The sequence below is a fragment of the Ursus maritimus genome, unplaced genomic scaffold (genome assembly GCF_017311325.1).
Source record: "Ursus maritimus isolate PB19 unplaced genomic scaffold, ASM1731132v1 scaffold_18, whole genome shotgun sequence".
Lineage (NCBI taxonomy): Eukaryota > Metazoa > Chordata > Mammalia > Carnivora > Ursidae > Ursus > Ursus maritimus.
The window spans coordinates 4,592,964-4,620,778 of NW_024424230.1; the positions used below are offsets into that span (position 1 = coordinate 4,592,964).

Here is a 27,815-nt window from a genome sequence, read left to right on the forward strand (position 1 = left end):
TTAAACCAGGGGCAGGATCCAGATCACTAGTGCCAAAGTTTTGTTTTTAACCATTTCTGGAGTTGGAACTGGGACCGAAATCTGGAACAGTATTGATGTTGGATTATAGCTATAGCCATCATCTCAAGAGACTGCTCTGCTAGAAGTCATGGGAAGATTCAGCAGTTCTGAGAACTGTTTAGGGAAGTAGGATAATCTGCTTTACTATTTTTGAAATATATAGGAACGTTATAACACTAAATGTAAACATTTGAAAAGAGAAAAAGTCTCAAGTCAAGTACTCGTCTAGTCAGTGTCAACAGCGGAGTACTTCAGAGCTTGAGGAGTAATGACGTTTTTGCTTTGTACAAAACAGGTATTTCCGTTTTTTTTTTCCCCTGTGAGAATTGGGCACGCCTGGGGAGGGGGGAGTGTCGAGCAAAATTACTGAGTGACGATTCTGGGCAGCACACTGTTTCACTGAAGCAGAGTGATGGCACTGCGTGTTTTAAGTCCCCCAGGCTCGGGACTGTCCCATCACGTTAACAGTTTAATAGTTAACAGACTCGCAGCGGAGCGACTTGGTTACACAGTGACATCCAGGGCTGGCTGTTCTGATCTGATTGCGAAATCGCGGCGAAGGTGAAGTGCGGCCGCTGGTCCCCTGCGGACCCTACTTGTACCGCCGCAGCGCGGCTCTACGGGGGTACCCTACGCCGGGTGCCCTTTACCCCCCTGCCCTGCAGCCTTCTGCGCAGACGCAAGGGAAGCCCCGCCCCGCCGCCCGCCCCAGCTCGCTTCGCCCTCCGCGCGCTCCAACCACCGTGCTCCTGAAGGGCACCTTCTGCAGCCAGTCGACGCCCGCGCGCTGGGCGGGGGCGCGCTGGGGTTGGCGGACGGTGTCGGCCGAGGGCGGGCCCCTTGAGTGACAGACGTCCTGTCCAGTCATCGGAGGCCGTGTGCCACCGCCCCCTCCGCGGCGCGGGCCGCCCTGCTCTGGGCGCGGGGCCGGAGCCCCCGGAATGTCCCGGGCCCAGCTAGCTGAGGCGCGCGCTCCGCTTCTCCCGACTCGGCTGGTGTGTGCACGGCTTGAGGCTCGCCGCGTTCCGAAATGGCCGAGCAGTCGGACCAGACTGTCAAGTACTACACCCTGGAAGAGATCCAGAAGCACAACCACAGCAAGAGTACCTGGTTGATTCTGCACCACAAGGTGTACGATTTGACCGAGTTCTTGGAGGAGGTGAGTTGGAGAGACGTGACGCTGGCTGGGGTTTGGGGTTTCCGTGCGGCGAGCTGTCTGTCGTTCGCACCGCGGCGGGGTTGAAGTGTGCGATTGTGTGGAATGCGCTCGCCCGTGCGTGCACACCTGAGAGCGTTCCTCCCGTCTGCACCTCTGTGTTTGCATACCTGTGCTTATGTTCAGGCGCCCCCTGAATCTAGACACCTGAGTAGACGCACCTAGCTCTGCACGCCTGGGAGCGCGGCCCCGCAGTCTGCACACCTGTGCCTGCACACCTGGGAGCGTCCCGAGGCGCGTCAGCCGGCGTTGCTGCTGGGCGAGCCATTTTAGCAGCCCGCGGCGTGCTGGCATCCGGCAGAAGCTGCCTCCCTCCGCGGGCGCGTAGCAGAGCACCACTTAGCGCTTAGTGGGAAGCAAGATCGCGTCTGGGGCTGCCTTCCTGGGAGAGGGCGCTGCTGCGGAAGGATTTTGAAAGTACCCTTTATGAGTTTACATAAAGAGGGGGCTCCATCAAAGACTCGGATCTTCCCATTTCTGTTATTCCGGGAGTGGATTCCCAGTTCAAGCCGGTTGCAGACCACCCGCCCTGAGAACTGTGGGATCCCACAAGAGAAGACCCTGAGTTCCGAGGTCGGGGTGTGGTCCCCACCCGGTCTCCCCGGCACCCAGGGCCCACCCCCACCATCCACGCGCACCCTGTTCACTAGCAAGGAGCGCCGTGATTGTTAACTGCATCCAATAAGGACTTCACGGCGAGGTACAGTGCTGGACTCTTGGGACTAGGAAATTAACCCCGCCGCCTGTGCGACGCTTTGATGAAGTAGGAAGGAGGAAGGTTAGGTAGTGAGAACTGCCAGTAGGACTCGATCCTTAGCTTTGGAAGTTGTAAACTAACTTTGCCTAACTTAAAGGAAAACATTCCTTTGATAAGATTCTTTGCATTAGGTTATAATTTTTGCAGCAAATTCTAAGGTGCTTTTCTTTGCTACCTCTGTATTTTATCACTGTGGGTGAGTTTGAATCATAAATCTGAATGCAACACTTAGCCAGCTTGGCGCCCCTCCTCCAAACAAATGAGAATGTTTAGTGATGGGAATTTTTTTAAATAGTTGGCGGAGGAATGAAAATAAAAGCCTGGTATTAGCTGAATCACCATTTACATCGAGAGACTTTTGCAGAGAACTTTTTTAAACTGTGTTTTAAAAAAGTTGAAGCTGATGCTTATTAATAAGATATTTTACTCCTAAATTGTCATTCGGTGTTGTGCCAGAAGATAAAATAGTGTTCCGATTTAGGAGTGATTTATAGTAGGGAAGCATACCTGATCTGTCCCTTCTAGGGAGCCACAGGCGAGTTCGAAACCCTGCATCATAACATCAGGGCTAGCTGATGCCAAAGGTCTGCTTTCAACTGTTCCTTCTTCCTTTCCCATGGTAGGTGTAATTCTAGAATTTTAAGATTCAGTGTGTGCTTTCTTTGTTTCTATCTGTAAAAAAGAACAGCATTTATGAAAGAATAATAGGATATTTTATGAAGCATTTTTTTTCCCTTTCTTGTGGGTTCTGTTCTATACATTGTGTTGTACAGGTGGCTGCCCTGGCCTCTGCCCCACCAGATGTCAGCACTTGCTCCCCAACGGTGACAGTCACAGTGTCTCCAGATATTGCCAGGTGTCCACAAATCACTCCTAGTAGAGAATCACTGTCCTAAAAATGTATTTTGCATAACTTCTAAGGGTAAATTTCTCAGAAGGAGATAATAAGGAAGAGAAGATTAAATTTTAAACTACTTACATTTCATTCTTATGAGGCAAGAAAGAGAATTGCACAAAATTTTCTGAGTAAAATTGTTTAAGGGATGCAAACAAGCTGTTGGGTGGGTAAATTAGCTGAGGGCCAATTCCTTTATTTTATTGTATTCCATACTCTGAAAGTAGCTTGAGGAGAATGTGTAGGTATAGGTAAAATGCAGTGAAATGAGCTTGTCATTAATATTTGATAACTAACACAGCGAGATAACTAAGAACTATTTATAGTGAAATAAAAAGTTTATAGTGGTCCCTGTTCCTTTTCTCAATTGATACCTGGTAAAATGCCCCCTGTAGAAGCCTGCCTGTGACTTGAGTTTGGGGCACCACTGCTCTCTGGTCATCATGCCCTTCCTTTTGATCAGGAAGTTCAGTATCTTCTGAACTGTTTCAGGTGTGTCTCCCTCAGTAGATGACAACCTGAGAGGAAAACACATCATTTATGTTCCCAGAAGCATCCGTTGGAGGAAGCAGGACTAGCACAGGAAACAGTGCTGTGCAGGGGTCCGCTGAGTCTCCTTCAGCTGGGAGCACACCCCGGAGGGCTGCGGGAGGCCTCGGGCAGGAGCTCTGTAAAGAGGACCTGAAGTCCACAGTGGCAGGGTGGGAAGGACAACACGGGTGCACAGAGCGGGGTCTTGATTAAGGTAGCAGAGTGAGGTGGCTGACATTTTGCAGTTGGACCCACTGGCTGGAGGGCAGGCCTCTCTGGGGTAACACCCCATCCTAGGATCCCTTACCGTGGTTTCCTGCATCTTAAACACAAATCCTCTCAGCTTCTGCAGTCAGCCCACTCTGCCAGGTGTAATTCTTCCTAGATCCCTCCTGTTTCCATGACTCTGTTCTGCCAGTGCTGTTTATCTCATAGCTTCTTTTGAAACAGAGAAAGGGACCCAGGGTATCTGTCTCTTCCTTCCTGCCTTGCTGCTTTCTTCCATCATTTTAAAAGCTCCAGGATTTCATGAAACTGTTGCATGTTAACTAAAGAATGTTCTGCTTTTCCTGACTTAAGTATGAAAGGTATTTCTTTTTTCTTTTGGAGTGGGGGGCTTCCTTCCTCTAAAGTGAACTTTCAATCCTTATGGGCTCTAGATCTCCCTCTACTATGAATTCACCCGTCCGTATGGACAACAAGACTTTTCATGGTGGAGTATTTTTTCCTTTGAGGATATTATACGTTCATATGCACGTCTGCATTCATGTTGAGAAAATGTATAGTGTGATGGGTGGAAGGGGGTACTCATCTATCTACACTCTATGTCTCAGATACCTTATTTTAAGGTAAAATGGGAGGATGATAGTGTACTTCACAGGGTTATTATAAGAATTAAAATAATGCTGGTTAAACACAACACAATACCAGACACGTGGGTAAATGCAAACTTCTAGTTTGGGGCAGGGTTGGCTGGTGGCTTGTTTTCTGTAGTATCGTATGTAGCTGAGTGTTAATAGGAGATTTTAGGTAAAGGTGTAAATCTGACAGGTGATGTTGAAATGAGATAGGATTATATAAATTATATCCTTCCAGTCAAGAGCAGAGGTGAAATTTCTAAGTTGTGCAACGAGCTCTATCTCTTAAAAATAATGGCCTTTAAAAACTGGTTTGTTCAAGAGGAGGGTAGACACCTGAGAGGGCAGGCTGGCTCATTATTAATGGCAAGCTAAGTACCAGCAGGTGTTCAGTTACTATCTGATGTTGACCTACAGGATTTTAAGCTTTGTTGCCTGCATTTTTTGGAGTAGATTTTTTTTTTCCAGTCCTGAGTTCTAGTTTTTTAATTTATTTTCATGAAGTGTGGTTTTGTCTTACCCGATTATATTATTAGCAGGGCTAATGACTGTAGAACTTTGAGGGACAGTTACTTGAAACGGAAACGTAGGCATTTGTGGCTGGGAGGGAAAAAAAATGGTTTGCTTTTCCCTTTCTGTGATTTGGGCAGTAGTGTGTATTCAGTTTTTAAGAGCTGTGGGAAGCAAGGAGAAAGCGTCTTATAACTGATGAAGTTATATTAACTTGATTTCCGTTCCAGTCAATAGATGTTTGATTTATGAAATTGACATCTTCCTAAAAAATGTGAGAGATGAGAATGCCTTTGTGTCAAGTTGCCCCTTCCTTGTTTCTGTAGAACATTTCCTGGTTGTCCTGGGATTCTGATGCTCTGTACCTGTGTTTCAGATATCCTTTAACATCATTCTGCTTCACAAAGCTGTCGGCTCCTGGCTCTTTTTTTGCCTTCAGAGACTTTGCGTTCATAATAGCAAGTTTGATGCAGGGACTTACTTTTTGTTATTTTCCTTGAACATAGCTGCCTACTTTGCAGAAACCAGTGGCTCCGATCCTGGGGAACCTCAGTTCGCCTGGACCCAGGAAGAGAGTCGATGCTTGAAACTCGTGTCCTTAATTCTGAAAAACACAGAGGACCATATATCTTTACCTTTGATGTGGGGTGACATATTTAGGGCTAAAATCCTAAGTGCCTTTGCTTTTTTCAAGGAAGTTTGATAATACTCTGAACTGATACTACTAGAGAGCTGTGGTTGCACATATGTCTTTGATATATGTAAAGTAGGAATGTTATTATTATTTCACATACATAGTTTGGTAAATAAAACTTTAGAAAATAATGAAATCTGTGGGAGTTTGAAAATGTAAAGGGATCCTTAGGGGTAAATGTGGCTCAGGTGTCTTAGGTAAACAGGTGACACGGCCACAAGTCTACTTGAGGAATGTGAGCCTGGGCAGGGCCTCTTTTATGTTTCTGCATTTTTTTTCTTGGTAACTTTTTGGTATTTTTGAGAAGAGGTTTCAAGACTGCTTGTGAGCTACTTCGTTTTGAAACAGTTAAAACCTAACAACAAAAAGCAACACTTGAGATTGTTAACTTTTGATTTTTGTTTATCTCGAAGGTGGATGAAAACTCCAAAGAAAGGGCGAATAGATCCCGCGGGCCAGCTTGGCTATATCAGGGAGTAAATAATGCTCATTTCTACTGAATGCAGGTGTCTGTTAACCCCAAAGTCCTCCAGAACCATAGAAGACAAGCAATGGGTACCTTTTCTTTTCTTTTTTAAAGATTTTATTTATTTGAGAAAGAGAGAGAACATGTGCACGTGCACGAGCTGGGGGAGGCACAGAGGGAGAGGTACAAGCAGACTCCCCGCTGAGTGCAGAGCCTGACACAACATGGGGGGCTCCATCCCATGCCCCTGGGATCTTGACCTGAGTGGAAATCAAGAGTTGGAGGCTTAACCCACTGAGCCACCCAGGCGCCCTGTAATGGGTACCTTTTAATATAATGGAGTTTGAACAACCTAGGTCCCACTACACATTCTAAGTGTTGGATGGGGATTAAGTAAACTGGGTTTCATCTTTGACCTGTTTTGAGGTGAATCAGGTAAAATCTCTAGATCATTTTCTTCATTCTTAAATGGGGACTATTCTGTCCTCTATCAAGTTTGTGAATATTAGAACAATATGAGTGTAAGCACTTGGAAAAGAATATAAATATTTTGATTAAGTTTTCTTACAAATTAAGTGTTAAAATTTTGTGTGGAAGGTTCAATATTTATTTGGAACACACACCAAATTATAATGTTTAAAGCAAAAATGGTTCAAAATACAAATATTTGCTTGAAATACAATTTTTGAGGAATATATGCTGTGCATGATGGATAGATCTCTTTTCTGGTGCTTTTTAAAAATTCAACTTTACTTTTTTTCTTAATGATTTTATTTATTTGAGAGAGAGACAGCATGAGCATGGGGAGGGGCAGAGGGAGAAGCAGACTTCCTGCTGAGCAGGGAGCCCAAAACAGGGCTCGATGCCAGGACCCTGGGATCATGACCTGAGCTGAAGGCAGATGCTTCACCAGCTTAGCCACCCAGGCACCCTAAAAATACAACTTTATTGCTTTTGGGGAAAAGTACACATGATGACTCTAAGGAATTGGGTAGTATGGAAAAGAGCAAGGGAAAAGTCAAAACTTGCAGAGTTCCACTGCCCGAGGTGACTGCTGTGAATGTCTCGATGAACACCCTCCCGATAGCCTTACACACAACCACCCTGGCCCAGGGATTTGTTGTACATAAATGATAAAGTACTCTGCATGCTGTTTGGTAATCTGTCCCGTCCCCCTAGACGTGGAGGGCACCATTCTGTTTCAGTAAACTGTATTCTTCCTGGCTGCTTTCTTGTTAGGTAGATGTGTCATAATCTATGTAACCAATCCTCTCTTTTTCTTTGCACATTTCATTCGTCAGTTGGCCACCTGTGATCGTCTCCTTAGGTAAGTCTTTATAAGCAGGATTGCTGGGTGAGAGGTTACATGCTTTTCACGCATATTCCCGGAGTGCCTATGGTGATCGTACTAATGGCCACAACCCAGGCTTACACTCCAGTGAGACTTTGCTCAGTGCTTTGCTTTGTTTTCTTTAGTAACTGAGAGACCTAGTTGATTACCCTCCTCCTCTCCTGAATTATTTGGGTGTGTATTTTTCTCAGCAGGGGCAACATACGGAAACATTTTTTTTCTCCTTTAGCATATAAATTTTCTTAAAAATGCAGCTGTAGCAAGTAACACCTTGTTTATCCTAAAATTACCAGCACTAGTCCTGTTTAGAGCACTCAGGAAAGTGGCCTGAGGTAGCAACAGAGTAATGAGGATGGAAATAGCAGTGCCTCACGGCCTTTCTCTGTGTCTTGATAAAGTATGCTGCTTTTCCCTGTTATCCTTCAACCTGGTTTTCTTGGGAACACCTATTTACAAGTACGTATTTATTAACTGGCTGCTTGTGTCTTAGACCAGGAGAGTGAATTGAAGATGTGGGACTCAGTTCACTCTGGGTGAGTAGAATTTGGTCTGAGCGGCCTGTTGGTAAGTGATCTCTCGTCAGTGGGAGCTGACATCTGTGGATGACAGAGAGAAGTCACATTCTTGCGTGCAGGGTTGTGTCTCTGGTCAGGCCCACGAGGTCCCCGTGTCCAGAGGGATGGCCCTGAGCCAGTGCTGCTGCTGGGAGGAGCAGGGTGCTGGGTGGAGGTGGGAGGAGGGCGGCATCCACGGCTCCAGGCCCAGTCAAGGGCCTTCTGTCCTGGCTTTCTAGGGGTGGCAACCTGCTGCTTCTCGGCAGTGAGGGCCTAGAATGGGCTATTTTCTACCTGTTTCTTGCAGTGCCTGCTGTTGCTTATCATGGGTAGGCTGAGTTTTGCACAGCTGTGTCGAAAATTGCCCGGGACACAAAATATACCCAGCCTGCTTTCCCATCTTTCTATCTTCAGAAAGTGTCAACTAAATGTCATGTGTACTCCCTCCCTTGGTAGAGATCCCCAGTGGACTAATGGTAAAAGTGATAGCAGGGGACACTCACTGAAAGTTGACTGGCATTAAGTGTGTGTTAGGTGGTGTGCTGAGTGCTTTTTGTGCACAAGGCCCTCCTTCACATTTGTACTTTTAATCCCCAAAATGATCCTCCTAGGTTGGCGGTGGTCTTCTCCTTATTAAAGGTAAGAGAACTGTGGCTGGGGAAGTCAGGGACTTGCTCCAGTCGCATGGCCAGTGAGGACAAAGCCAGGATTTAACTCCAGGTGGCAGGACTCCCCAGCCAATGTTCTTCAGCTAACCCCATGACCAGGGCATGAGACCTGGGATAACTGGGAGAGCTTTAGAAGACAAGAGCCATCCATTTGGTACATAGTTGCTGTTATTTGCTTTGAGGTTTCCAACCCATGTCTGGAGATCCCTGCAGGAACCAGGGAGAAAGCAAAGGGAAGTTGGAAATGGAAATATTTGAACAAAAAGAAAATTCTTGTAAGGTCAAAGGGCAAAAATGTGCCTTTCTATCTGTTGTTACTTTACTGTGTTGCTTTCTAGAAGGTGAAGGAGATCACCAGCCATTCCAGTTTCTCACAGGAGGCTTTTTAAGTAGAGTGTCTTGGTGGCGTCTTCAAGGACTCTGTTCCTAACACAGATGGATGGTCTTAATCAGTGTCCTGTTGTTTAAGAAGAGTTAAATGCGGGGTGCCTGGGTGGCTCAGTCGTTGAGCGTCTGCCTTCGGCTCAGGGCATGATCCTGTCGTTCTGGGATCGAGCCCCACATCAGGCTCCTCTGCTGGGAGCCTGCTCCTTCCTTTCCCACTCCCTCTGCTTGTGTTCCCTCTCTCGCTGGCTGTCTCTCTCTCTGTCAAATAAATAAATAAAATCTTTAAAAAAAAAAAGAAGAAGAGTTAAATGCTGATTTGGGTAGGTTTCTTAAGTAAGTGCCCTGGGAGTGCTTGTTCTGAATGGAAATCTGATGAGGTTACTACTCTGATAAAATCCCTCCTTGGGTTCAGCTAATCCCTGCCTGCCCCTTCCCACCCCCTCGCTGATTGTGGGTCCTCATCCCCGGAGCTGTGCGTGACACCCTGCCTTGTCTGCCCTCATCACCACTCCACTTAACGTTGCAGCCTTGGGAGCCCCCCCACCCCTCCCCCCCGGAAGGTCTCCCCCCTCTCTTGCTGCTTCCCTCTGTCTTCTGACTGCTCTATGATTGTATGTGCCACGCGGTTGCGGTACTGGCCAGACTCTGTCCAGTGTTCCTCAGAGCATGACCTCACTCAGTCTCCAGGATTTCACTGGTTCCACCAAATTGGTAGTTGCTGTGAGTTTTCAGTTTGAGGAATGTGTATTGTTATTCTGTTAGAGAATGTAACTTCTTGAAGAAAATAAAAAAACTTTATTTTGTGGAAACAGATTGCCATTTCTCTGCTTAATTCTTTTCAGTGGCTTTCTGTTGCATTTATAATAAAATCCCATCTCTGTGTCCTGGTTTAATAAGTGCATGATCCGGCCCCCACTGCAGGTAGTAATACTATCCCCCTGCCCTCCACCCCTTGCTCAGGCCCTCTCTGTTTCTCAGACAAGTCAGGCGTGTTCCTGCCATAACCTTTGTACTAGTTCCCCCTCTGCGTGATGCGTATTCCCTTGATCGCTCCCCTCTTGAGCTCCCAGCTCGGTATTTCTTCCCAGGACGGGGAAGCTTCTGTCCCATCGTCCTGCTTTGCTTCTTCATTAATACTTCATTCGATACCAGCTGTTTTTCTTGTTTGCCTGCTTGCAGCCTTCCCCACCAGACAGCGGGGACCCTGTCCAACCTACTCACTGCTACCTATCCTGGCACATAGTAAGTGCTCAGTAAGTATTCAGGGTGGAGGAGGGGAGAGTCTGATGGAGGGGCACAGACACATGCTCTATACCGTCTTTTTTCCTTTTTATCCCCTCTTTCCACACAAATGCTACCTACTAGTTTTATTATGACATGATCCTTTCTTGGCTCATAGATGTTTGCCTGGAATTCTGTCCCAAAGACTTAACATTTAGAAACTGGAGAGACTTTATTAGGACAGTTCAGATTATGACATAGCCTCAGAGTGTGGACTGTAAGAATGACACTGAGCCAGGCTCCTAGGAAGTCAGGAGAAGAAATGGAGAGTCAAAGGCTGGGGTCTCCAGTACAGTCTGCCAAAAGCCAGTGATCCCGCTCCTTCTGCTCACCCAGAGTCCCTTCTGAAGAACAGCTACTGTTCTTCCTTCTGCACAAACTAGCCCCCTCCTCACCCCTCACCCCACTGGGTGGTTCTCGCCCACGTTCAAGCATGCCCTTACTGCTGCTGTCCTAAAACACACTCACACGCAGCCCCTCTTTACTCTACTTCCCCCTCCTGGCGCTCCTTGTTTTCTGCTCCCTTATGGAGAAAAATCCTCTGAGAAAGTTGTTAAGCCTCCTACCGTCAGTTTGTCTTCACTGTTCTCTTAAGCAGTTTACCCAAACCGTTCTTGCTCAGGTCTGCAGTGATGCTGCTGGTCCGTTTGCAACTCTCTGCTTGGTTTTCCTGCACCCCATGATCAGATGTTCCCCTCTCTTGGAGACCGTTTTTGCATGCGGCTTCCAGTGCCCTTCTCTCCTGGTTTTTCTCCCACCTCCCTACTCCTGCTCTCTCTCCCTTCTGACCTTAAGGGGGGAGTGCCCTCCAGCCCCGTGCTTTGTACTTTCTGTGGGCCATCTCATTCAATGTCGTGACTTTGAATATGCTGGCAGCTTCTAAATTTTTATATCCAGGGCAAAAAGACCTCTTCCCTAGCCTTGGGATTGTTGTATCCACAGTCTGCTTCACATCTCCACTTAGATGTCTGCTAGGCCCCCTACACCTAACATATTAGAAACTGAGCTGACTTTCCTTTATAAAACTGGCCCCATTGTCACACTTACCTACTTCAGTTGATGACAGTTCTGTCCACTGTCTCAAGTCAAGAAACTTGAGGCCATATCTGACCCTCCTCTTACCTCACACCCCACATGAATCCAGTAGGACATTCTGTGGGCTCCACTTTTATAATAGAGTCAGATTCTGACTAATTTTTCCCACCTCTCCTATTGTCTCCCTGGTCTGATCAACATTGCTCCTTGCCTGGTGTCCCTTGCCTGGGACAGCAGACTCTCACTAGAGTAGAGTGGCCTTTTAAAAGGTAAGTCAGAACATATCGCTTTCCCATATATACCTTTTCATGACTAATTACACCACCTGATTTAAGATTTAGACGATCGCTATAGCAATCAAGAAAATTGTGGTCCTGGCAGAGAAACATACACACAGACAGTGGAACAGAGTAGAGAACATGGAGGTAGACCCGTGCAAATACTTCCAACTGGTTTTTGACAAAGATGGGGAAACAATTTAATCAAGGAAGGGTAGCCTTTTCAACAAATAGTTCAGGAACAATTGGACATCAGTAGTCGAAAAGTAAATCCCTGACCTAAACCTCACACTTGATTAAAAAAAAATTAACCTAAATATAGGTCATAGATCTAAATACAAAATGTAAAATATTTTGAAGCGACTTAGGCAGAATTCTTAGACATGACAGTGTAAGTGTGGTCCATATAAAAACAAATGGATAAATTGGACTTCATAATAATGAAAAACATTTGTTTTTTAAAAGACCTCTTAAAGGAATGAAATGACAAGCCACTGACTGGTAGAAATTTTTTTCTAATCTCATATCCGACAAAGGACTTATATCCAGAATATATAAAGAATTCTCTAAATTCAACAATAAGGAAACTATCCCAACAGAAAATGGGCAAAAGACTTGAATACACATTTCTTCCAAAAAGATACATGGATAGCAAATAATCACATGGAAAGATGTCCAGCATTATTAGCCACTAGGGAAATACAAGTTAAAACCACAGTGAGATACACTACAAACATCTTAGAATGGCTGTGATAGGGGTGCTAGGTGGCTCAGTTGGCTAAGTGTCCCACTCTTGATTTAGACTCCGGTCATTATCTCGAGGTCATGGGATCAGCCATGTTGGCTCACGTGGAGCTCCACATTCAGTGTGGAATCTGTTTGAGAGTCTTTACGTCTCCCTCTGTCCTTCTCCTCCCCCCCGCCTGTGCATGTGCTCTCTCTCTCTCTTCTCTCTGACATAAATAAATAAATCTTTAAAAAAAATAGTGGGGGGGCTGTGATTAATACTGATAACCCAAATGCTGGCGAGGATGTGGAAATACTGACTCCGGCATGCATTACCGGTGAGAATACAGAATGGTACTGACACTCTGGAAATCAACCTGCTTTTAAAGAGTTAAGTATACACTTACCATATGAGCCAGAAATCCTACTCCTAGCCATTTGTCCTAGAGAGATGAAAACCGTGTCCATGTGAAAGCTGTGCACAAGTCCCAGCAACCGGAACAATGCTGGTGCACAGAGAGGACTCCATATTTATTGATTGGATAATTAAGAGTTTATAATTGTGAAATATTAGAGAATTGATACAAAATGGCTGTAGGCTAGTAGCTTTATGTGTCATATGCCCAAATTGGGAACAACTCAAGTGTTCTTCAGTGCATCAGTGGTTAGGCTGGTACATGCGTAGAGTAGAGTATGACTCAGCACTAAAAAGGGAACAAGGCAACCTGAACGAGTCTCAAGTGCGCTATGCCAGGTAAAACAGATAATCTTAGAAGATTGCATATAGTGCGATTCCATTTATGGGACGTTGTCAAAATGGCAAGATGACTGAGGAACAGATGAGCGGTTTGGGGGTGACTAAATGGGCAGTGGGGGAGCCCTTTGTCATGATAGAGCTGTAGTACGTGACATACATGTGGGAAAGTGTTGCAGGCCGGGACACACCAGACAGACACGTGCGTGTCCCTGAGAAAGTCAGTCTCCTGAACTGGGTTATGCCAAGGTAACGCTCTGTACTTCTGTAGGATGTCTTCCGTTTCCGTTGGGGAAGTCTGGGCGATGGGTTCCTGGCACCGGTCTGTACTATTTTTACAACTTTTGTAACTACTTCAATATAGTTAAAACAGACAATAACTTCAGTGGCTCGCTCTCTCTTTCATGGCTAAAGCCAGAGTCTGTTTGATGGCTGCAGGGTCCCATGTCGCTTGGCGCCAAGTTCCATCTCTGATATTTCGTTCTGCTGTCGTCTTCCTGTCATGTCCTGCTTCAGACATACTGATGCCCTTGTTCTTCTGTGAACATGCCAGGACGTCTCCCACCTTAAGTACTTTGCAATGGAATTTATTCCCCCAAATACTTGCATAGCTCACCTGTTCATCTTCTCAGTAAGGCTTGTCCAGACCCCTGCCCCCCACTTTAAAGGGAAGTCCCCCCAACCCCCTGCACCCTAACACCATTACCCTGCTCTATTTTTTCTTTTTTCTGTAGAATGCTACCTTCTAACATGCTGTATAATTATTCTATAACTTAGTGCTTGTTCGTCTCCCTCTGTGAATGCAGGAGCATACGTTTTTGCAGCATATGCGGGAGGATGTATTTCCTGCTTCATTCCCTGATGTTTTCCAGCAACCAGACCAATGCCGGCGCACAGAAAGGACTCAACACGTGTTTACTCGATGAATAGTTAAAACTTTTTAAGTGTAAAGTATTAGAAAATTGATGCAGAATGGCTGTTGGGCTAGCTTGAATAATTTCCCAGCAGCTTATTTTATTTCTGTCTTGCCCCCAGATACAGGTTTGAGCCAAATTTGTTGGTCTCAACACTAGATATAAAAGGGAAAATAGGGCTACGATTTGAGGAAGAAAGTGAGAAAAGACGGACTGGTGCCACCATCAAGCCTCCTTTCCTTCCCCATCATTGTCAATGCAGGCTGCCATGTCATCTCGTCATTTCGCCATTCTAACCCAAGGTGGATCACAGACTGGAGACTAACAGTGCGTCATAGGTCACCGCCCGTCTGCCGCGGGGCCCTCAAGCTTGGTGGCTTTGCTTATTCTCCTGAGGAACATCAGGTTCAGATGCGTCACGAGGCAAATGGTGTGCTCTTCTAACTCCTCTCTTGGCCTCCGTGTCCCCTGCTCTTTTCCCTAGAAGCAGGCCTGTCCCTGACCCTGTGCTCTACCCCAAGGTCCTTACCTCCGAGTCGGGACTTACGTTCCTTTGGGAGATCAGAGGAATGGTTCAGTCAGTAGTTACCACACCTGCTTTATTGTATCTACAAGAGAAGGTGAGTTTTGGTAGAATTAAAAGTATTGGCCAGGGCATACTGATTAAACGCAAAATTACCTTTGACTTACAGCATATTTTAAGCCAAACATTTACTATCTCAACCCTAAAAATAACCAAGAAGAATTTTGCTTCTGTCTTTTCAAGGAGGGAAAATCTCAACAGCATTCTGTCATCACCAGCTCACAGCTGCATCACGTATCTGTTCTTATCCCCATGACCTTCAAGAACGCTCTCAATGTTTGTCGTCCTTGCAATGCGTAGTTTCTGTTAACTCTCGTCATTGGGTTCTTTGGCTTCACACAATTAGGCCTAGTAATGTGATTTAATCCACAGAAATCTCTTGAAGATAAAGGGCAGGGTAGATAGAACTGGGGCGTCTTTTGGGTTTGGTGCTAGACTTGGCCTTCAGCAGGTCACGAGGGCCGGTACTGTTTAGTTTCTGGACAAGGTTCTCGTGGTGATAGCAGATGGGGGTGTTGCAGAAAGGGAGCAAAATCGATGTTACTATAATACCTATTACAGGCCAGGCATGCTGCTCCTTGTGTTTTCTCTCCTCGGGAGGCATTTATGATGTGGAAATGGAAGCTCAGAAGGATCCAGCACCTTCCTGGGTCACCTCACTAAGATGTGGCAGAGCTGGACCTTGGTTTGGTTTTGTTTTTTTTTCCTATTTTTATTTTATTTATTTTTTAATTTTTTTATTATGTTAGTCACCATCCAGTACATCCCTAGTTTTCGATGTAAAGTTCCATGATTCATTACTTGCGTATAACACCCAGCGCATCATGTAATACGTGCCCTCCTTACTACCCATCACGGGCCTATCCCAGTCCCCCACCCTCCTCCCCTCTGAAGCCCTCAGTTTGTTTCCCAGAGTCCATAGTCTCTCATGGTTCATTCCCCCTTCTGTTTACCCCCCTTTCTTCTTCCCTTTCTTCTCCTACCGATCTTCCTACTTCTTACGTTCCATAAATGAGTGAAACCATATGAATATTGTCCTTCTCTGCTTGACTTATTTCGCTTAGAGCTGGACCTTGTTGAGCTTACAAAGTACTGCCTGCACACAGATGCTGGGACAGCTAGGGTACAGACCACAACTTCTAGAATACCAACCATGGCATGGGGACCTGAGGAGTGTAAGCAGGTAGATGTTAGAGTCCAGGGAGGGGTCACGAAGGTTAGGGGGCTTGCAGTGACTAAGGAGGGGTCTAATTTCGCAGTTTGATCAGTGATAATGGAAAGGGTTACGTATAAAGCCGGTGGGAGGTGATACGTGCTTAATTCTTCTTTCTTATTGCCTCTCCCAGCAATGCATCTTTATACCTGTGAAATCAGGTTATTTATAGTGCCTGACAGTCCTCCAGGATGCCCTTGTGTTTCTGCCTCTTGTGTTTCCTTTGCATAGACCACCGTCCTTCCCTTGTTCACCTGGGGGACAGCTGCTGAACCCTTCATGCCTCAGTTCAAGCATCTCCCCTTAGTGCCGTTCCTGGCCCCTGGTTGGCCTCCCTCTCCTGGGAGTTGATCCCGCCACTTGCTGTGCTATAGCTCCTGTAGCCGGTGCTCGCTGTGCTTAGCTATTTTATGTCTCCCTGTCTGGTTGCTCACTGGACTGTAGCTCCCTGAGGATGGGGCCAGTACTTAGCCATCTTGGAAACAACAGAGCTTGGCGTGGCACTTAGCAGAGGTGTGAGTGAGTGGACGGCTCTCAAGCCAGCGGCAAAAATGCATAGATAGTCCTCGTTGTAAGTTTCCTCCCATGATCTTCAAGGGAAACAAGGAGAAGTAATTCAGATGCTGCTGGTGAGCCTCTGGTCCCTGAGCTTTGAGGGTACAGTGAGAGCGCGCATGCAAAGCCGTAGGCAGTGCAGAAAAAAGTGTCTGGAAATTATAGAAAACATATGGTTGGGCTGTCTTGTTTCTTTTTTTCTAAATCTTGTATAAATTGTTTATGTTCCACACTCCTTTGAATTGTTTTAATTTTTGGCTTAACTATTGCAGATAATCTCTTAAAAAAATTTTTTTTTGCTTAGTCATTGTTTATGGACAGTATGTTTGCTTGACCTTTTTTTGGCAGTGTTAAGTGTTTGGTTTGAAAGATCCTATTTAAAACTTTAGAACTGGTGGACTTTGGGTCCACATAACATTACATTTAAGTGGAAAGGGGTTTTTTTGTTGTCCTTTGTTCTGCTTGTTTAAACGGAGGAAATGACTTTGACCTGACACGTTGCAATACTGTAGTGTAGTTTCGCATACCCTTCTGGGTTTTTTATACGGATAACCTCGTAGCCGGATAAAACCCTGCAATAGAAGTGTGTGTGTGTGTGTGTGTGTGTGTGTGTGTGTGTGTGTGTGTGTTTCCTTAGACTCTTTCTTAGTTGGCAAGACCCAAGAAGTCAAGGCAGATGACAAAATCTCTTGGGACCTAGAAAAAGTGAGAGAGATTTTCCCCTAAATCTCCAAACAAATTTACGGAGGAACTTTATTTTTAGGGCATCTTATCCAAAGTTACTCTGACCAGAAACATAAACATGGTCATTTAATTTGCCTGTTCAAAGAGGGGAGGCTGAACTACAAGTCGGACACCAGGATTCTGGTCCTGCCTCCTCCGTGAACTGTCAGTGTGAAGTTGGGCTTAATTTCTCTGGGTTCCAGTTTCTCCATCTGTGAACTTGAGGATGTTGAGTCGCTGAAGATTCTTTCAGACTCTGACATTCTGTCAGCTCAGTTTGATGCTTTTGATGCCAGGCTCACGAATGAGGTGGAGGACAGCAGGACTTCAGGAAGCTGAGAGTGGTTTATGACTAAGGCTGGAGCCTGTGATGGGTTGAGGGGAAATGGGAGCCTGGAAAGGCTCAAGTCTGAGGGCCCAAGATAAGATGACCTGTCCCAGCACAATCAGTGAGGCGGGAGAAGGGGGCAGATTCCTTCTTCCTCTGTTTTCTGTTCTACCCAAGCCCTCCGTGGATTGGCGGGAAGGCAGTCTGCTCTACTGAGTCCGCTGATACGAATGCTCATGTCATCCAGAAACACCCGAAATAGTGTTTACTCTGGGCCTCCCTGGGCCCAGTCAGGCTGACACATAAAATGAGCCATTGCACAGTCTTAGCATTTTGCTTTGCTCAGACTTCCCTCTGCACTAATTACTCACGCGCATCTCAGTCAGCAAGCCTTCCCTGGTGCTCATACCCTTCTTGCGCCTGTGCATCTTTATCTGCTCTTTACCCCGATTCTAACTCTCCCGAAGAGGCCTAGGTAATCTTTTCATAGCCCCTGCCTTTCTAGACTTCTCTGTCAGTCAACAATTAATATTGTTAATCCTTTCGTATTACTCTAGTTGTTTAATGTACGTGAAGACCATTGTCCTAATACGGTTTTAAGTTTCTTGACACTAGGAATAATGTTTATTCACATCTTTTAAGTGTTTTAGGACTGTAGTGCCTGGCGCATGGTATTGATAAAATGATGGGTGTAGTGATTAGAGTTAACCTCAGAAGAACTCCAAATAACTGTGCTTAAAGAAGTTTCTTTGTCTGTCATAAAGAAACAAGCCCGGTAGTCCAAGCCTGGTGTGCTGGCTGTGTTCCATCAGGAACTCAGGGCACTATACTTCTAGTTTACTTCTGCGCCATCCCTAGGGTCTGGTCCTCATCCTTCTGTTCAGAGGCACCATCCCCATTCCAGAAAGCAGCATGAAGAGAAAGGGCAAAAGGGGCACACCATTCTAAAGGGAAGACTTCTAGAAAGTTCTTCCGACCCTTCACTTCCATTCTGTTAGCCAGAATTTAATCATATGGCTGAAAGGGAGGCTGGGAAAATCTCTATTCCACATAGCTGTTTCCTAGCTAAAAATTTAAATGTTGTTGGGGGGAGGAGAGCACAATGAGCAGTGAGCAGCCTTTGCCGTCACTGACCTGCTTGTGCCGCTGAGGGCACCCCCTGTGCTCTGCAGATGTTGAGGCTTTCTTTGTTGAGATATTCAGGAGGCATTTGATTGGCATGCGGAAATTCACCACTGTCGATTTTTGAGTGGGAGACATGAAACGATCAATATCCGAGGATGAACATTCTAGCAGCAGACGAGTAAGGATGGGAGAGGAGTTGGGGAGAAGAGGGACAGTTTGGTGGCTGGAGCCAAGAACTCCATGAGACGCCCTCTCAGGTCCTATTTACAAGAACGCAAGGCTTTCCTGTCAGGGGAACAATACCTAACGTTTGACTTTGAAGTTTTACAATTTGTTTTTCCAGAGTCACTAAAATAGAAGAATTCTAGGACTGAAGGTCAAAAACTAAGCAAAACTGTTATTCTATATCAAGCCTAAGACTGTCTCATTTATGAAGTTGTTTATGTTAAAGGGGAATACAACTAGCACAAATAATTGCAAAAATATAATTTGTACCCATCTTTATTTTCTGGGTGGAGAACCCAAGGAACTGTAGCAGTCACGGAAGCAAACAGGAGGGAAGCAGAGCGGCCCTGGAGATAATTTTCACTCAGTAATTAGCTTCTGAAGTAATAGTAGTTGCAGGCTGCATTTGAATCTAGAGTGACTTCGATTTTACATTTTCTTTCTCATTAAGATTATTCCCTTCTTAGGGGAGGTGGGTGGGAGCAAGGGTTAAATAGGTGATAGGGACTAAGGAGGGCACTTGTGATAGGCCTCCCTGTTGTGTGGACCTGTTGAATCACTGTATTGTACTCCTGAAATTAATATTACACTGTATGCTAACCAACTAGAATTTAAATAAAAACTAAAAAAAAAAAATTTCACAAATCACATTATGGCATAGTAAGGATATAACAGATCTTTGTAGCTTAATTGTATTTATCAACAAAAAGATGACTAATAATAATCTACTCATTTGAAAAATATTAAGCTATTTCTAAAAATGTTGCTATCACATGTGATAACAGTGGAAATTCAAATTTTAAAAAAGTACTCTTGAGGAAAAAAGTAAAAAGAAAAAATTCCTTTAAAATAAAAAAGATTATTGCCTTCCTAATAAGAATTTATTACTTATTGAAAACATCTGTATCAGGAGAGGCATCTAAGTTTATCTTTTTTATCTTGCCAGTTTTTATAGATCCACTTTTTCCTGTATTATTAGCATTATTTATGGTTATTCAGTGTACTACTAAATATGAAATAGAATTTTATTGCAGTTTAAAAAATCCTCTAATTATACATTTGTTCCTTTACTTAGCATTTCTCTTTGGCCTCATTCTAAAAAGGATTTGAGGCCCTACTTTCATTATGTTGCTGTTATTATTCTTGGCCTCTTAACACACAAAAATAATCTAAGACTTTGCCTTCACTGACTCTATCTATTTATTCTGTACCTGGTCCCCTGATACATTTACACTGTTGGGCTGTAGTAAAGCGCCTTGTAGTTTACTCTGATACTCATTTTTTTTTCTGTGTATGGGAAATTGGACTTATTTTCATTTGGAAAAAGTTACATGTTGTATGTGGCATTGTGTGTTGTATGTGGTATCTCTTGCTAGTGGTTATTACTGAAGCAGAGAATATCCAGGGGTTAGGGGATGAGGTGTAAGAAGCAGCTCTCCTAGGACTGGTCTTCACCACTTGGACAGTGCTGCTGTGACATCAGCGGACCATGGGAGTCTTGCCATCAGGTTTGGGTCACATTCTTTTTTGTAATGACCTTGGGTGTAAACCATTGAGCTCCTTAGTGTTAAACAGACCACATGTCTTCTCAGTGAGGTTATTTAGACTTTTGTTATGAATGAAGCTTATCATATGGTTTCTGAGTGGAGGCTGTGAGTGTGGGGTTAACCCTGATAACATTGGTATCCCTCCTGAACAAAGCAATCCCAAGAGTACTTGACTTCCACCTCGACTGAGTGTTTTTCAGATTAAAGCAAATTCTTACCAGTGGGATATATTTGGAAAGAGGAGTGGGTGGGACCATGACTAGACTGGCTCTGTAGGTGAAGAGTGACAAATTGGTCATTGGTTTTAAGTGTGTGGATTTTTCTTTTTTTTCTTTTTCCTTCCTTCTTCTTTCCTTCCTTCCTTCCTTCCTTCCTTCCTTCCTTCCTTCCTCCCTCCCTCCCTCCCTCTCCTCCTCCTCCTCCTCCTCCTCCTCCTCCTCCTCTTACTTCTCCTCTTCTTCCTCCTCCTCTCTCCTCCCCCCCCAGCATGGGACTCAAATTCATGACCTCAAAATCAAGAGTCATATGCTGTAATGACTGAGCTGGCCAGGCGCCCCAAAGTGTGTGGATTTTTCACAGCACATAACTCATCAGTGTTTACCTGATAATACAAGCATGATTTAAGATGAAATGAAAATCTGAGTTTGTTTCTATTTCAGTATTGTCCAAAGGACTGTAAATACTGGTTAATTCATTATGGATATTTGATGCCCAGGAAAGAAATATTGATCAAGTTTGTGATATTTTCTTTCTTTTTGAGCCTTTATATTATTTAGAAAACAGGCAGTATACCTAATAGATCATTGAGTACCATACAGACTCAGTGAGTGCTGTTAATGAGGTAGGAGTGATCTCACCCTCCCTGTCAGGCATTCAGCATGCGGAGGGTTCCATTTTGGCCTGTCCTCCATCTGGAATGATCTATTCTTTCCTTGGATTTTGATATTCATTTAATGCTTCTTATTTTCTGCCTTATTGGTATTCCTCTCATTTTTGTATGCATTTGTGAGTCCCTTGACTTTGATAAATCCTCAAATTCACAGTACAATTACAACTGTATTTCTCACGTTAAGTAGAGTGTAACTGAAAAGCCTAAGAGACCACTTCAGACCTTTAGTGATTATAAAAGGACTAAAGCCATAAAACTAATAATTTGTTAAATTAATATAAATGAACTGTTCTGTGTCATGCCAGTCTTTATTGCATTGTCCTTATAAGGACTTAAGCGGCCTTACCCTATAATGCGCTAGGGTTGGTAAAACAAGTCAGGCTTGATCCTACAACCTGCTGTAACCACAGAGAAGAGTCGTTTGGCCCTCGGCCATCATCAGCTTTTATCTTGGCCCCTCCTTCTTGGATGAGTTAGTTGACAAAAGCTTTTTTTTCCAAGGCAGTTTGGTTTGTGCTGAGCCCTTGTTCTAGCCATTGGCCCTTATCTGTGAGCCTCCTCACCTTGAGAGGCAGTGCACCTTGAGAGGCCCAAAGCTGTGGGGTTGCCTGTGTTGTGTAGTCTCACACACAAACACACATTAAATAATATATCTTTCATTGCAAATGAAATGCTTTATCAGTTTTCACCTGGGTTGTCTATATGTCTTGAAAAAGGTTTGTGTTGTCTGTAGCTACGTATCCAGTGTGGTAGCTAATGAGTGTACATGGCTTATTTACATTTAAATAAATTAAATAAAATTTACATTCAGTTTCTCACCCCATTTCAGGTGTTCAGTAGCTGTTTGTGACTAGCAGCTACTATCTTGGACAGGTTAGATATAGAATATGTCCATCATTGCAGAAAGTTCTTTTGGACAGTACTGGTCTAGAACACTCACTAAAACAGCTTTGTGAGCCACTTGGTTTCCGTGTAGATAGTGTATTTGGTGGAACCATTTGTGTCACTATTCGAAGCCATTTCTGAATTCACATCTTATCCCAAACTCCATTTCTGATGTCTGGCAACAAAACGATTGCTTTATTATACTTCTTGATTTTCTCTTCACTTCCATCACCATTATTAGCAGGTGACTTTTTTCCAGAGCCATTTGTCACAAAGAAAGCTTTTATCACATCACAGAAGTTGCAGCAGTGAAAGTAAGTTGAGAATCATTGAATGGCACTGTGCTGTGGGTGTCGGGCAGTAGCTAAGTGTTTCATTTGCTCCTCTCAGAGTGATTCAAATCCATGCTTAGCAGTGTCGCATGTTACTACATGTTTAGGACCTACTGGGTCATTGATGATTAGAACTGTGAGGCTGTATCAGTGAAGGCCAAGGGTTTTCTCCTGTTATTTCTTTAACCTCAGCGTAAGTACATGATTCTTCAGGATTGAGCCATGCTGATTTTTTCATGAACTTTTGTGTGTCCCACACAATGTCTTACTCAGAGTAGACAGTAAATATTTTGTTTAAATAAATCAGACAGCAGTTCAACATAAAATTATATGGTTTCCGAATGGTAAAAACTATTATAGTTCAGGGAAAGGAGAGTGGTATGAGCTAGAATAGTTGAAATGAGAAAGTTGTCATCATCCGCATAACTGGTTAGATGTAATGGTTCCAAAATCAGTGTGCAATGACCTGTGCTTATCTCCTTTATTTACCCAACAGTAACTTATAAATATTTCTTCGTATGTGCCATGTGCCAGGCATTGAACTAGGTATTGGGGCAGTAGTGATGAGTAGGACAGACAAAAGTCTCTGTCCTCATGAATCTTATAAACAAATTGATATAAATATAGGTAGTAATGAGTGCTGTGAAGGCAAACAAAATAGGAAGTGGGTAGAGAACATGGTGTGGGGTGGGCTCTTTATTTTATTTATTTATTTTTTTAAGATTTTATTTATTTATTTGACAGAGAGAGAGACAGCCAGCGAGAGAGGGAACACAAGCAGGGGGAGTGGGAGAGGAAGAATCAGGCTCATAGCGGAGGAGCCTGATGTGGGGCTCGATCCCAGAACGCCGGGATCATGCCCTGAGCCGAAGGCAGACGCTTAACCGCTGTGCCACCCAGGCACCCCGGGGTGGGCTCTTTAGATGGGGAAATCCTTGAAGGGCTCTGAAAGGCCAACTTGAGTATGAATGAAGGGTAGATGGGATCACATAAAGGTTGGGAGAGGAATCTTCCAAGCAGATGCAGATGGGAGGGATCTGACATGGAGAACAAGTTTGGCAGGTTGAGGACCTGCCTTGAGACCGGCTAGAACTGAGCAAGGGTGCATTCACTCTGCCCTCCTAGAAAGCTGGAAAGACTTTGGATATTTGCAAGTGTGGGCAGAATCTTTGGGCATGTCTGTTTTCCTTTTCTACTTCCCTTTTACCTCTCCTCACTTCCACTATGACCAGCCACCCTGGACTAGGCTAACATTAGCCCTTCCCTGGAGTACCTTAATCATCTTCTAAAAGTCCTCATGGTATGATGATGTGAGGAAGCTAATTGTAGAAGGAGCAAGACGAAGCAGACCAGTTAGGAGACCATTGTGCTTGTCTGTGCTTGGTGTTGGTCGCTTGGTCTAGGGTGGCAGTGTTGGAAGAGGGGAGAGGTGGTTGGATCCTGAGTTATGTTTTGAAGGTAGCCACCTGGATTTGCTGGTGGGTTGGAGTGGGAAGGAGAGAGGAATAAAGTTTGACTTCTGGTTTTGGACCACAGCAACTGGGTACATGGTGGCACTGTTTTCCTGAGAATGGAAATTCTGGAAAGCAGTGCATTTTTTTTTTTTTTAAGATTTATTTCTTTATTTTAGAGAAAGAGCATGAGCGGGAGGGACAGAGGGAGAGGAGAGAGAATCTCAAGCAGATTCCTCACTGAGTGCACAGCCCGACACGGGGCTGGATCTCCCGACTCTGAGATCCTGACCTGAGCTGAAATCAAGAGTTGGTCGCTCAACCATCCATGCCACCCAGGCGCCCTTGGAAGCAGTGCATTTTTAGGGAAAGTAAAACATTTGGTTTTGGTTATGTTATGTTGTGTTTGGGACATGCATTCGATGCTGAGTGAACAGTGAGGTAGCTTGCTGCAGGTGGGAGGACTCGAGCTCGGGGTAGTTGGCTATTACTCATTTGATTTTCTAGGTCGGAGACCAGGTAAAATCACTGGGAGAGCTAGGTTGAGGATGGGAGAAGACCAGGGTTTGACCCCTGTGGTGCTCCCTTGTTGAGACTTGGAGATGAACGGATTAGAAAGTAGTGGCCAGTGAGGTTGAAGGGAAACTCAGGAGCCAGCAGCCGGGAGAAGCCAGCATTTCAAGAAGAGATCCACCGTACCAAGGTTGCTGAGGGCTTTTCTGCTGAGAAAAGTAGAAAGTCAGATGTAATTTCAGGCCCTGGTAGCCAGCGTTACTGTCGATACCACAGAAATTCACGATGTCTTCCTGAAAGTATCCTTAGGAGTGGAGCGGGGCTGTGGCAGTTAATGTCTTCTGAATTATGGACTGTGCTAATCTTTTATCTTTTCAAATATATTTTCCTGTAAATAAGCCTTAACTATGGGTGTCAAGACTGAAAGCTATTTCCAGTTATCTTATTGGTATTCCCTGTTTGTACCTGGGGGTTCTTATATGGTGTCAGAGCGAGGTGTATTTGGGTAACTTGTGGAATGGAGATATTGCAGAGGCAGACAGAGGGAATTATTGGATCACCAAGTATGTGGACACAGTGAGTGTGCAGAGGCCCTGCTCGAACTAGTCTATCCGCCAAACCTGGTCTGCTTCCGGGATTCCCATTCCCAGCGGTTGGCACCATCATGCATTCTGTTGGGCAAGCCCCAAACCTGCATCCTCGTGTTGCATCTTGTCTCTCATCCACCATCTTCATCCCGTCAAGAAGTCTTTCCTCTCTTGCCTTTTGTCTTCCTCTGTACCTCTTTATCTCCATGGGCTGCTTCCAGCCTGCCTCAGGCTCTCTCTTGCCTAGAGTACTGTAATGGCCTTAGCGAATTGTCTTCCAGGGTCCCTTCCTGCCCTTATATCTGTTGTTCACTCTGAAGACCAGGTTATATTTTTAAAACTAAACCTGCTTTTGTCACCTTCTCTTCTTAGATCTTCCCAATGGCTTCTCATTGCTTGCAGGAAAAAGATCAAAATCCCTGAAGGGGCCTAGAGTTCTGTGTGGCCCGCCCTGCCCTCCGCAACTTGGCCTTTCTCCCTCCCCTGCCCCAGCCTCTCCCTGCCCCATGGGACAGTCACCCCCTCTGTCTCTGCCCCTGCTTGATCCTGACTCCTTCCTGCTTTGTATCTCAGCTCAGTGAAGCAGCTCCTGAGTCCTTTGTGTTGTAGCCTTTGTGGCACCGTGCTCTTTCGTTTCAGAACACTGGTTTTCACCAGCAGTTAGCTGTACAGTTACGGATTATTCTGTGGGATCCCTGTTAGTTTGTAAATCCCCCCAGGGCAGGAGCTGGGACCTTCTCTGCTCCAAATGTCTGGCACACCTTGGTGTCTGGCACATGGAGACACTTGGTATGTGTTTGTTGAGTGAATTGACTTTAGAACATAATAACACAAATGGAAAATGAAATCTTCCTGTGGCAAAATGGGAGGCTTTATGTTAGAAGGACAGCTCTACAGAAAGAACAAGTTCTCAACATTTGCTGCAACATGGAAGGCACTGGAGGAGATAATGCTAAGTGAAATAAGTCAAGCAGAGAAAGACAACTATCATATGATTTCTCTCATCTATGGAACATAAGAACTAGAATGATCAGTAGGGGAAGAAAGGGATAAAGAAAGGGGGGATAGTCAGAAGGGGGAATGAAACATGAGAGACTATGGACTATGAGAAACAAACTGAGGACTTCAGAGGGGAGGGGGTGGGGGAATGGGATAGACTGGTGATGGGTAGTAAGGAGGGCACGTATTGCATGGTGCACTGGGTATTATACGCAACTAATGAATCATCGAGCCTTACATCGGAAACCGGGGATGTACTGTATGGTGACTAACATAATATAATAAAAAATCATTAAAAAAAAAAAAAAAAAAAAAAATAAAAAAAAAAAAAAAAAAAAAGAAGGACAGCTCTAGTGGAAATGGCTGGTTTTCCCACAGCTGCATCCATTTCTGTCCTTCCTGAGTCTTCCTTACTATCACCCCTGACAGTCCCTCCCGGCTCTCCTTCTTTGGGCTCTACAGCTGCTGGCTGCCACCACATGGTGGGATGCGTGGGGGCCCTTGTGAGTGCTGCTTTCTGAGGACAGGATTCTGTTACAACTTCACCAGAGCTTGGGTCAGACTCTTTAGGAGAGTCTCACCTCTTTTGTTATTTCTGATCTTGTCTGTGTGTGACTAGGCAATTTGGTCTTTTCCTTAAATCTTTCAGAAAATCTCCAGATAATTTTCATCACCTGTTATTCTCCTGCTTTCCTCTTTGAAGCCTTGCCTTTTCTTTGAGTCCCTCTCAAATTCTAGAAGTTACCCAACAGATAGTAAGTTTTCTCAGAGCTTCTGGGCATAAACCATAGACATATACCATCTCTGGGAGTAACCAAGATGGCACCAACACCAGTGTCCCTGTCTCTTAAGAGTACTGACAGGTGAGGAAGGAGAGTTTCCTTCAGGCTGAAAATGAAATGTGTGCATATGAAGACTACAGCATGAATTTGCTCACAAGAGTGAAGACAGTGACAAGGTGAATCACCAAGTTACAAACCATCATGATTAGACTTGATTTACTTCACAAAGTGTGTATCTCTGTCTCTCCCCACATCATAAATATATTTCAAGGAAAATATCTGGTATTACAATAAGCTAGTCTCATATGTTTTGCTGTCTTATCAAGATTAGAGTTATTTTATTCTAGGAAAAAGAAAAAAACTTTAAGTTTTTTTGTTTGTTCTTTTGGGTTTTTTTGTTTGTTTGTTTTTATCATTTAAAAAAACCCCTAGAGTGGGGCAAAGGTATTTTAATGTCAGTTCATTTTATAATTTTTCTTAAATAGTGGTCAGTGGAACTTAAGATGTCTTTCTTTTTTTTTTTTCCCCTGAAAAAAATTACCTCACAGAGATGGTTTAGGCAAAGTATAAGTCATAGCTAGATACACACATATGTACACGTAGAGACATATTCTCCTGTTTTCCTTGCTTGGTCAGAAATTAAGTTGAGAAGTTGCCCTTTTGTTTCAGGTTAAGACTGTTGTGTTACTCTCTGTGAAGCAGAATGTTTACCTGATATATTTTAGCATTTTAAAAATCAAAATTCTCTATTTTTAAAACTTGTCCAGTTTTATGATGCTTTAGGAAATGCCAATCTATGTTTTTAACCTTATTTGAAAATTTCCTTTGAAGATAGGCTGTAACTGGAAACTAATGTTTTGCTCTGAGAGATTTGTCTATATTCACATAACCTTAATAAGAACCCAAAGTTAAGGAACTCTTGAGTTCAGCCACCCACATGGAAGGAACACAGTCCATGAACTTACATAATTTCTGGTGCTGAGGGAGTGGTCATTTTATCTCACTTGTGTTTGGCTTCTGTACTCCTCAGTCCCAGTAAGTAGACTGTTCCGGAATCAACACATCATGGTTTCCATTGCAACAGCCTTGGAGGTGCATCAGGAAGCTTCAGATTGGCTCTCAGACTGAGCCAGTCAACCACCTG

The 27,815-nt window shown here is 44.4% G+C and overlaps 1 protein-coding gene and 1 long non-coding RNA gene across 4 annotated transcripts in view; both read left to right on the forward strand.

Annotated features, from left to right (window-relative positions):
* Nucleotides 1-936: 936 nt before the first annotated feature.
* Nucleotides 937-27,815, forward strand: part of LOC103658413 (cytochrome b5) — a 36,886-nt gene continuing 10,007 nt past the window's right edge. Inside the window, exon 1 of one of the 3 annotated variants that reach the window (XM_008685894.2) lies at nucleotides 937-1,219. In XM_008685894.2, the coding sequence (XP_008684116.1) occupies nucleotides 1,091-1,219 (129 nt within the window). In that variant the 5' untranslated portion in view covers nucleotides 937-1,090. The remainder of the gene's footprint in view (nucleotides 1,220-27,815) is intronic. The other 2 variants (XR_567154.2, XM_008685895.2) reach the window with 2 other exon arrangements.
* On the forward strand, nucleotides 5,880-12,479 carry LOC103658412. The gene is made up of 5 exons (XR_567153.2): nucleotides 5,880-6,075; nucleotides 7,288-7,313; nucleotides 7,828-7,870; nucleotides 10,126-10,199; nucleotides 11,497-12,479. It is a non-coding gene; the product is annotated as an uncharacterized LOC103658412 (long non-coding RNA).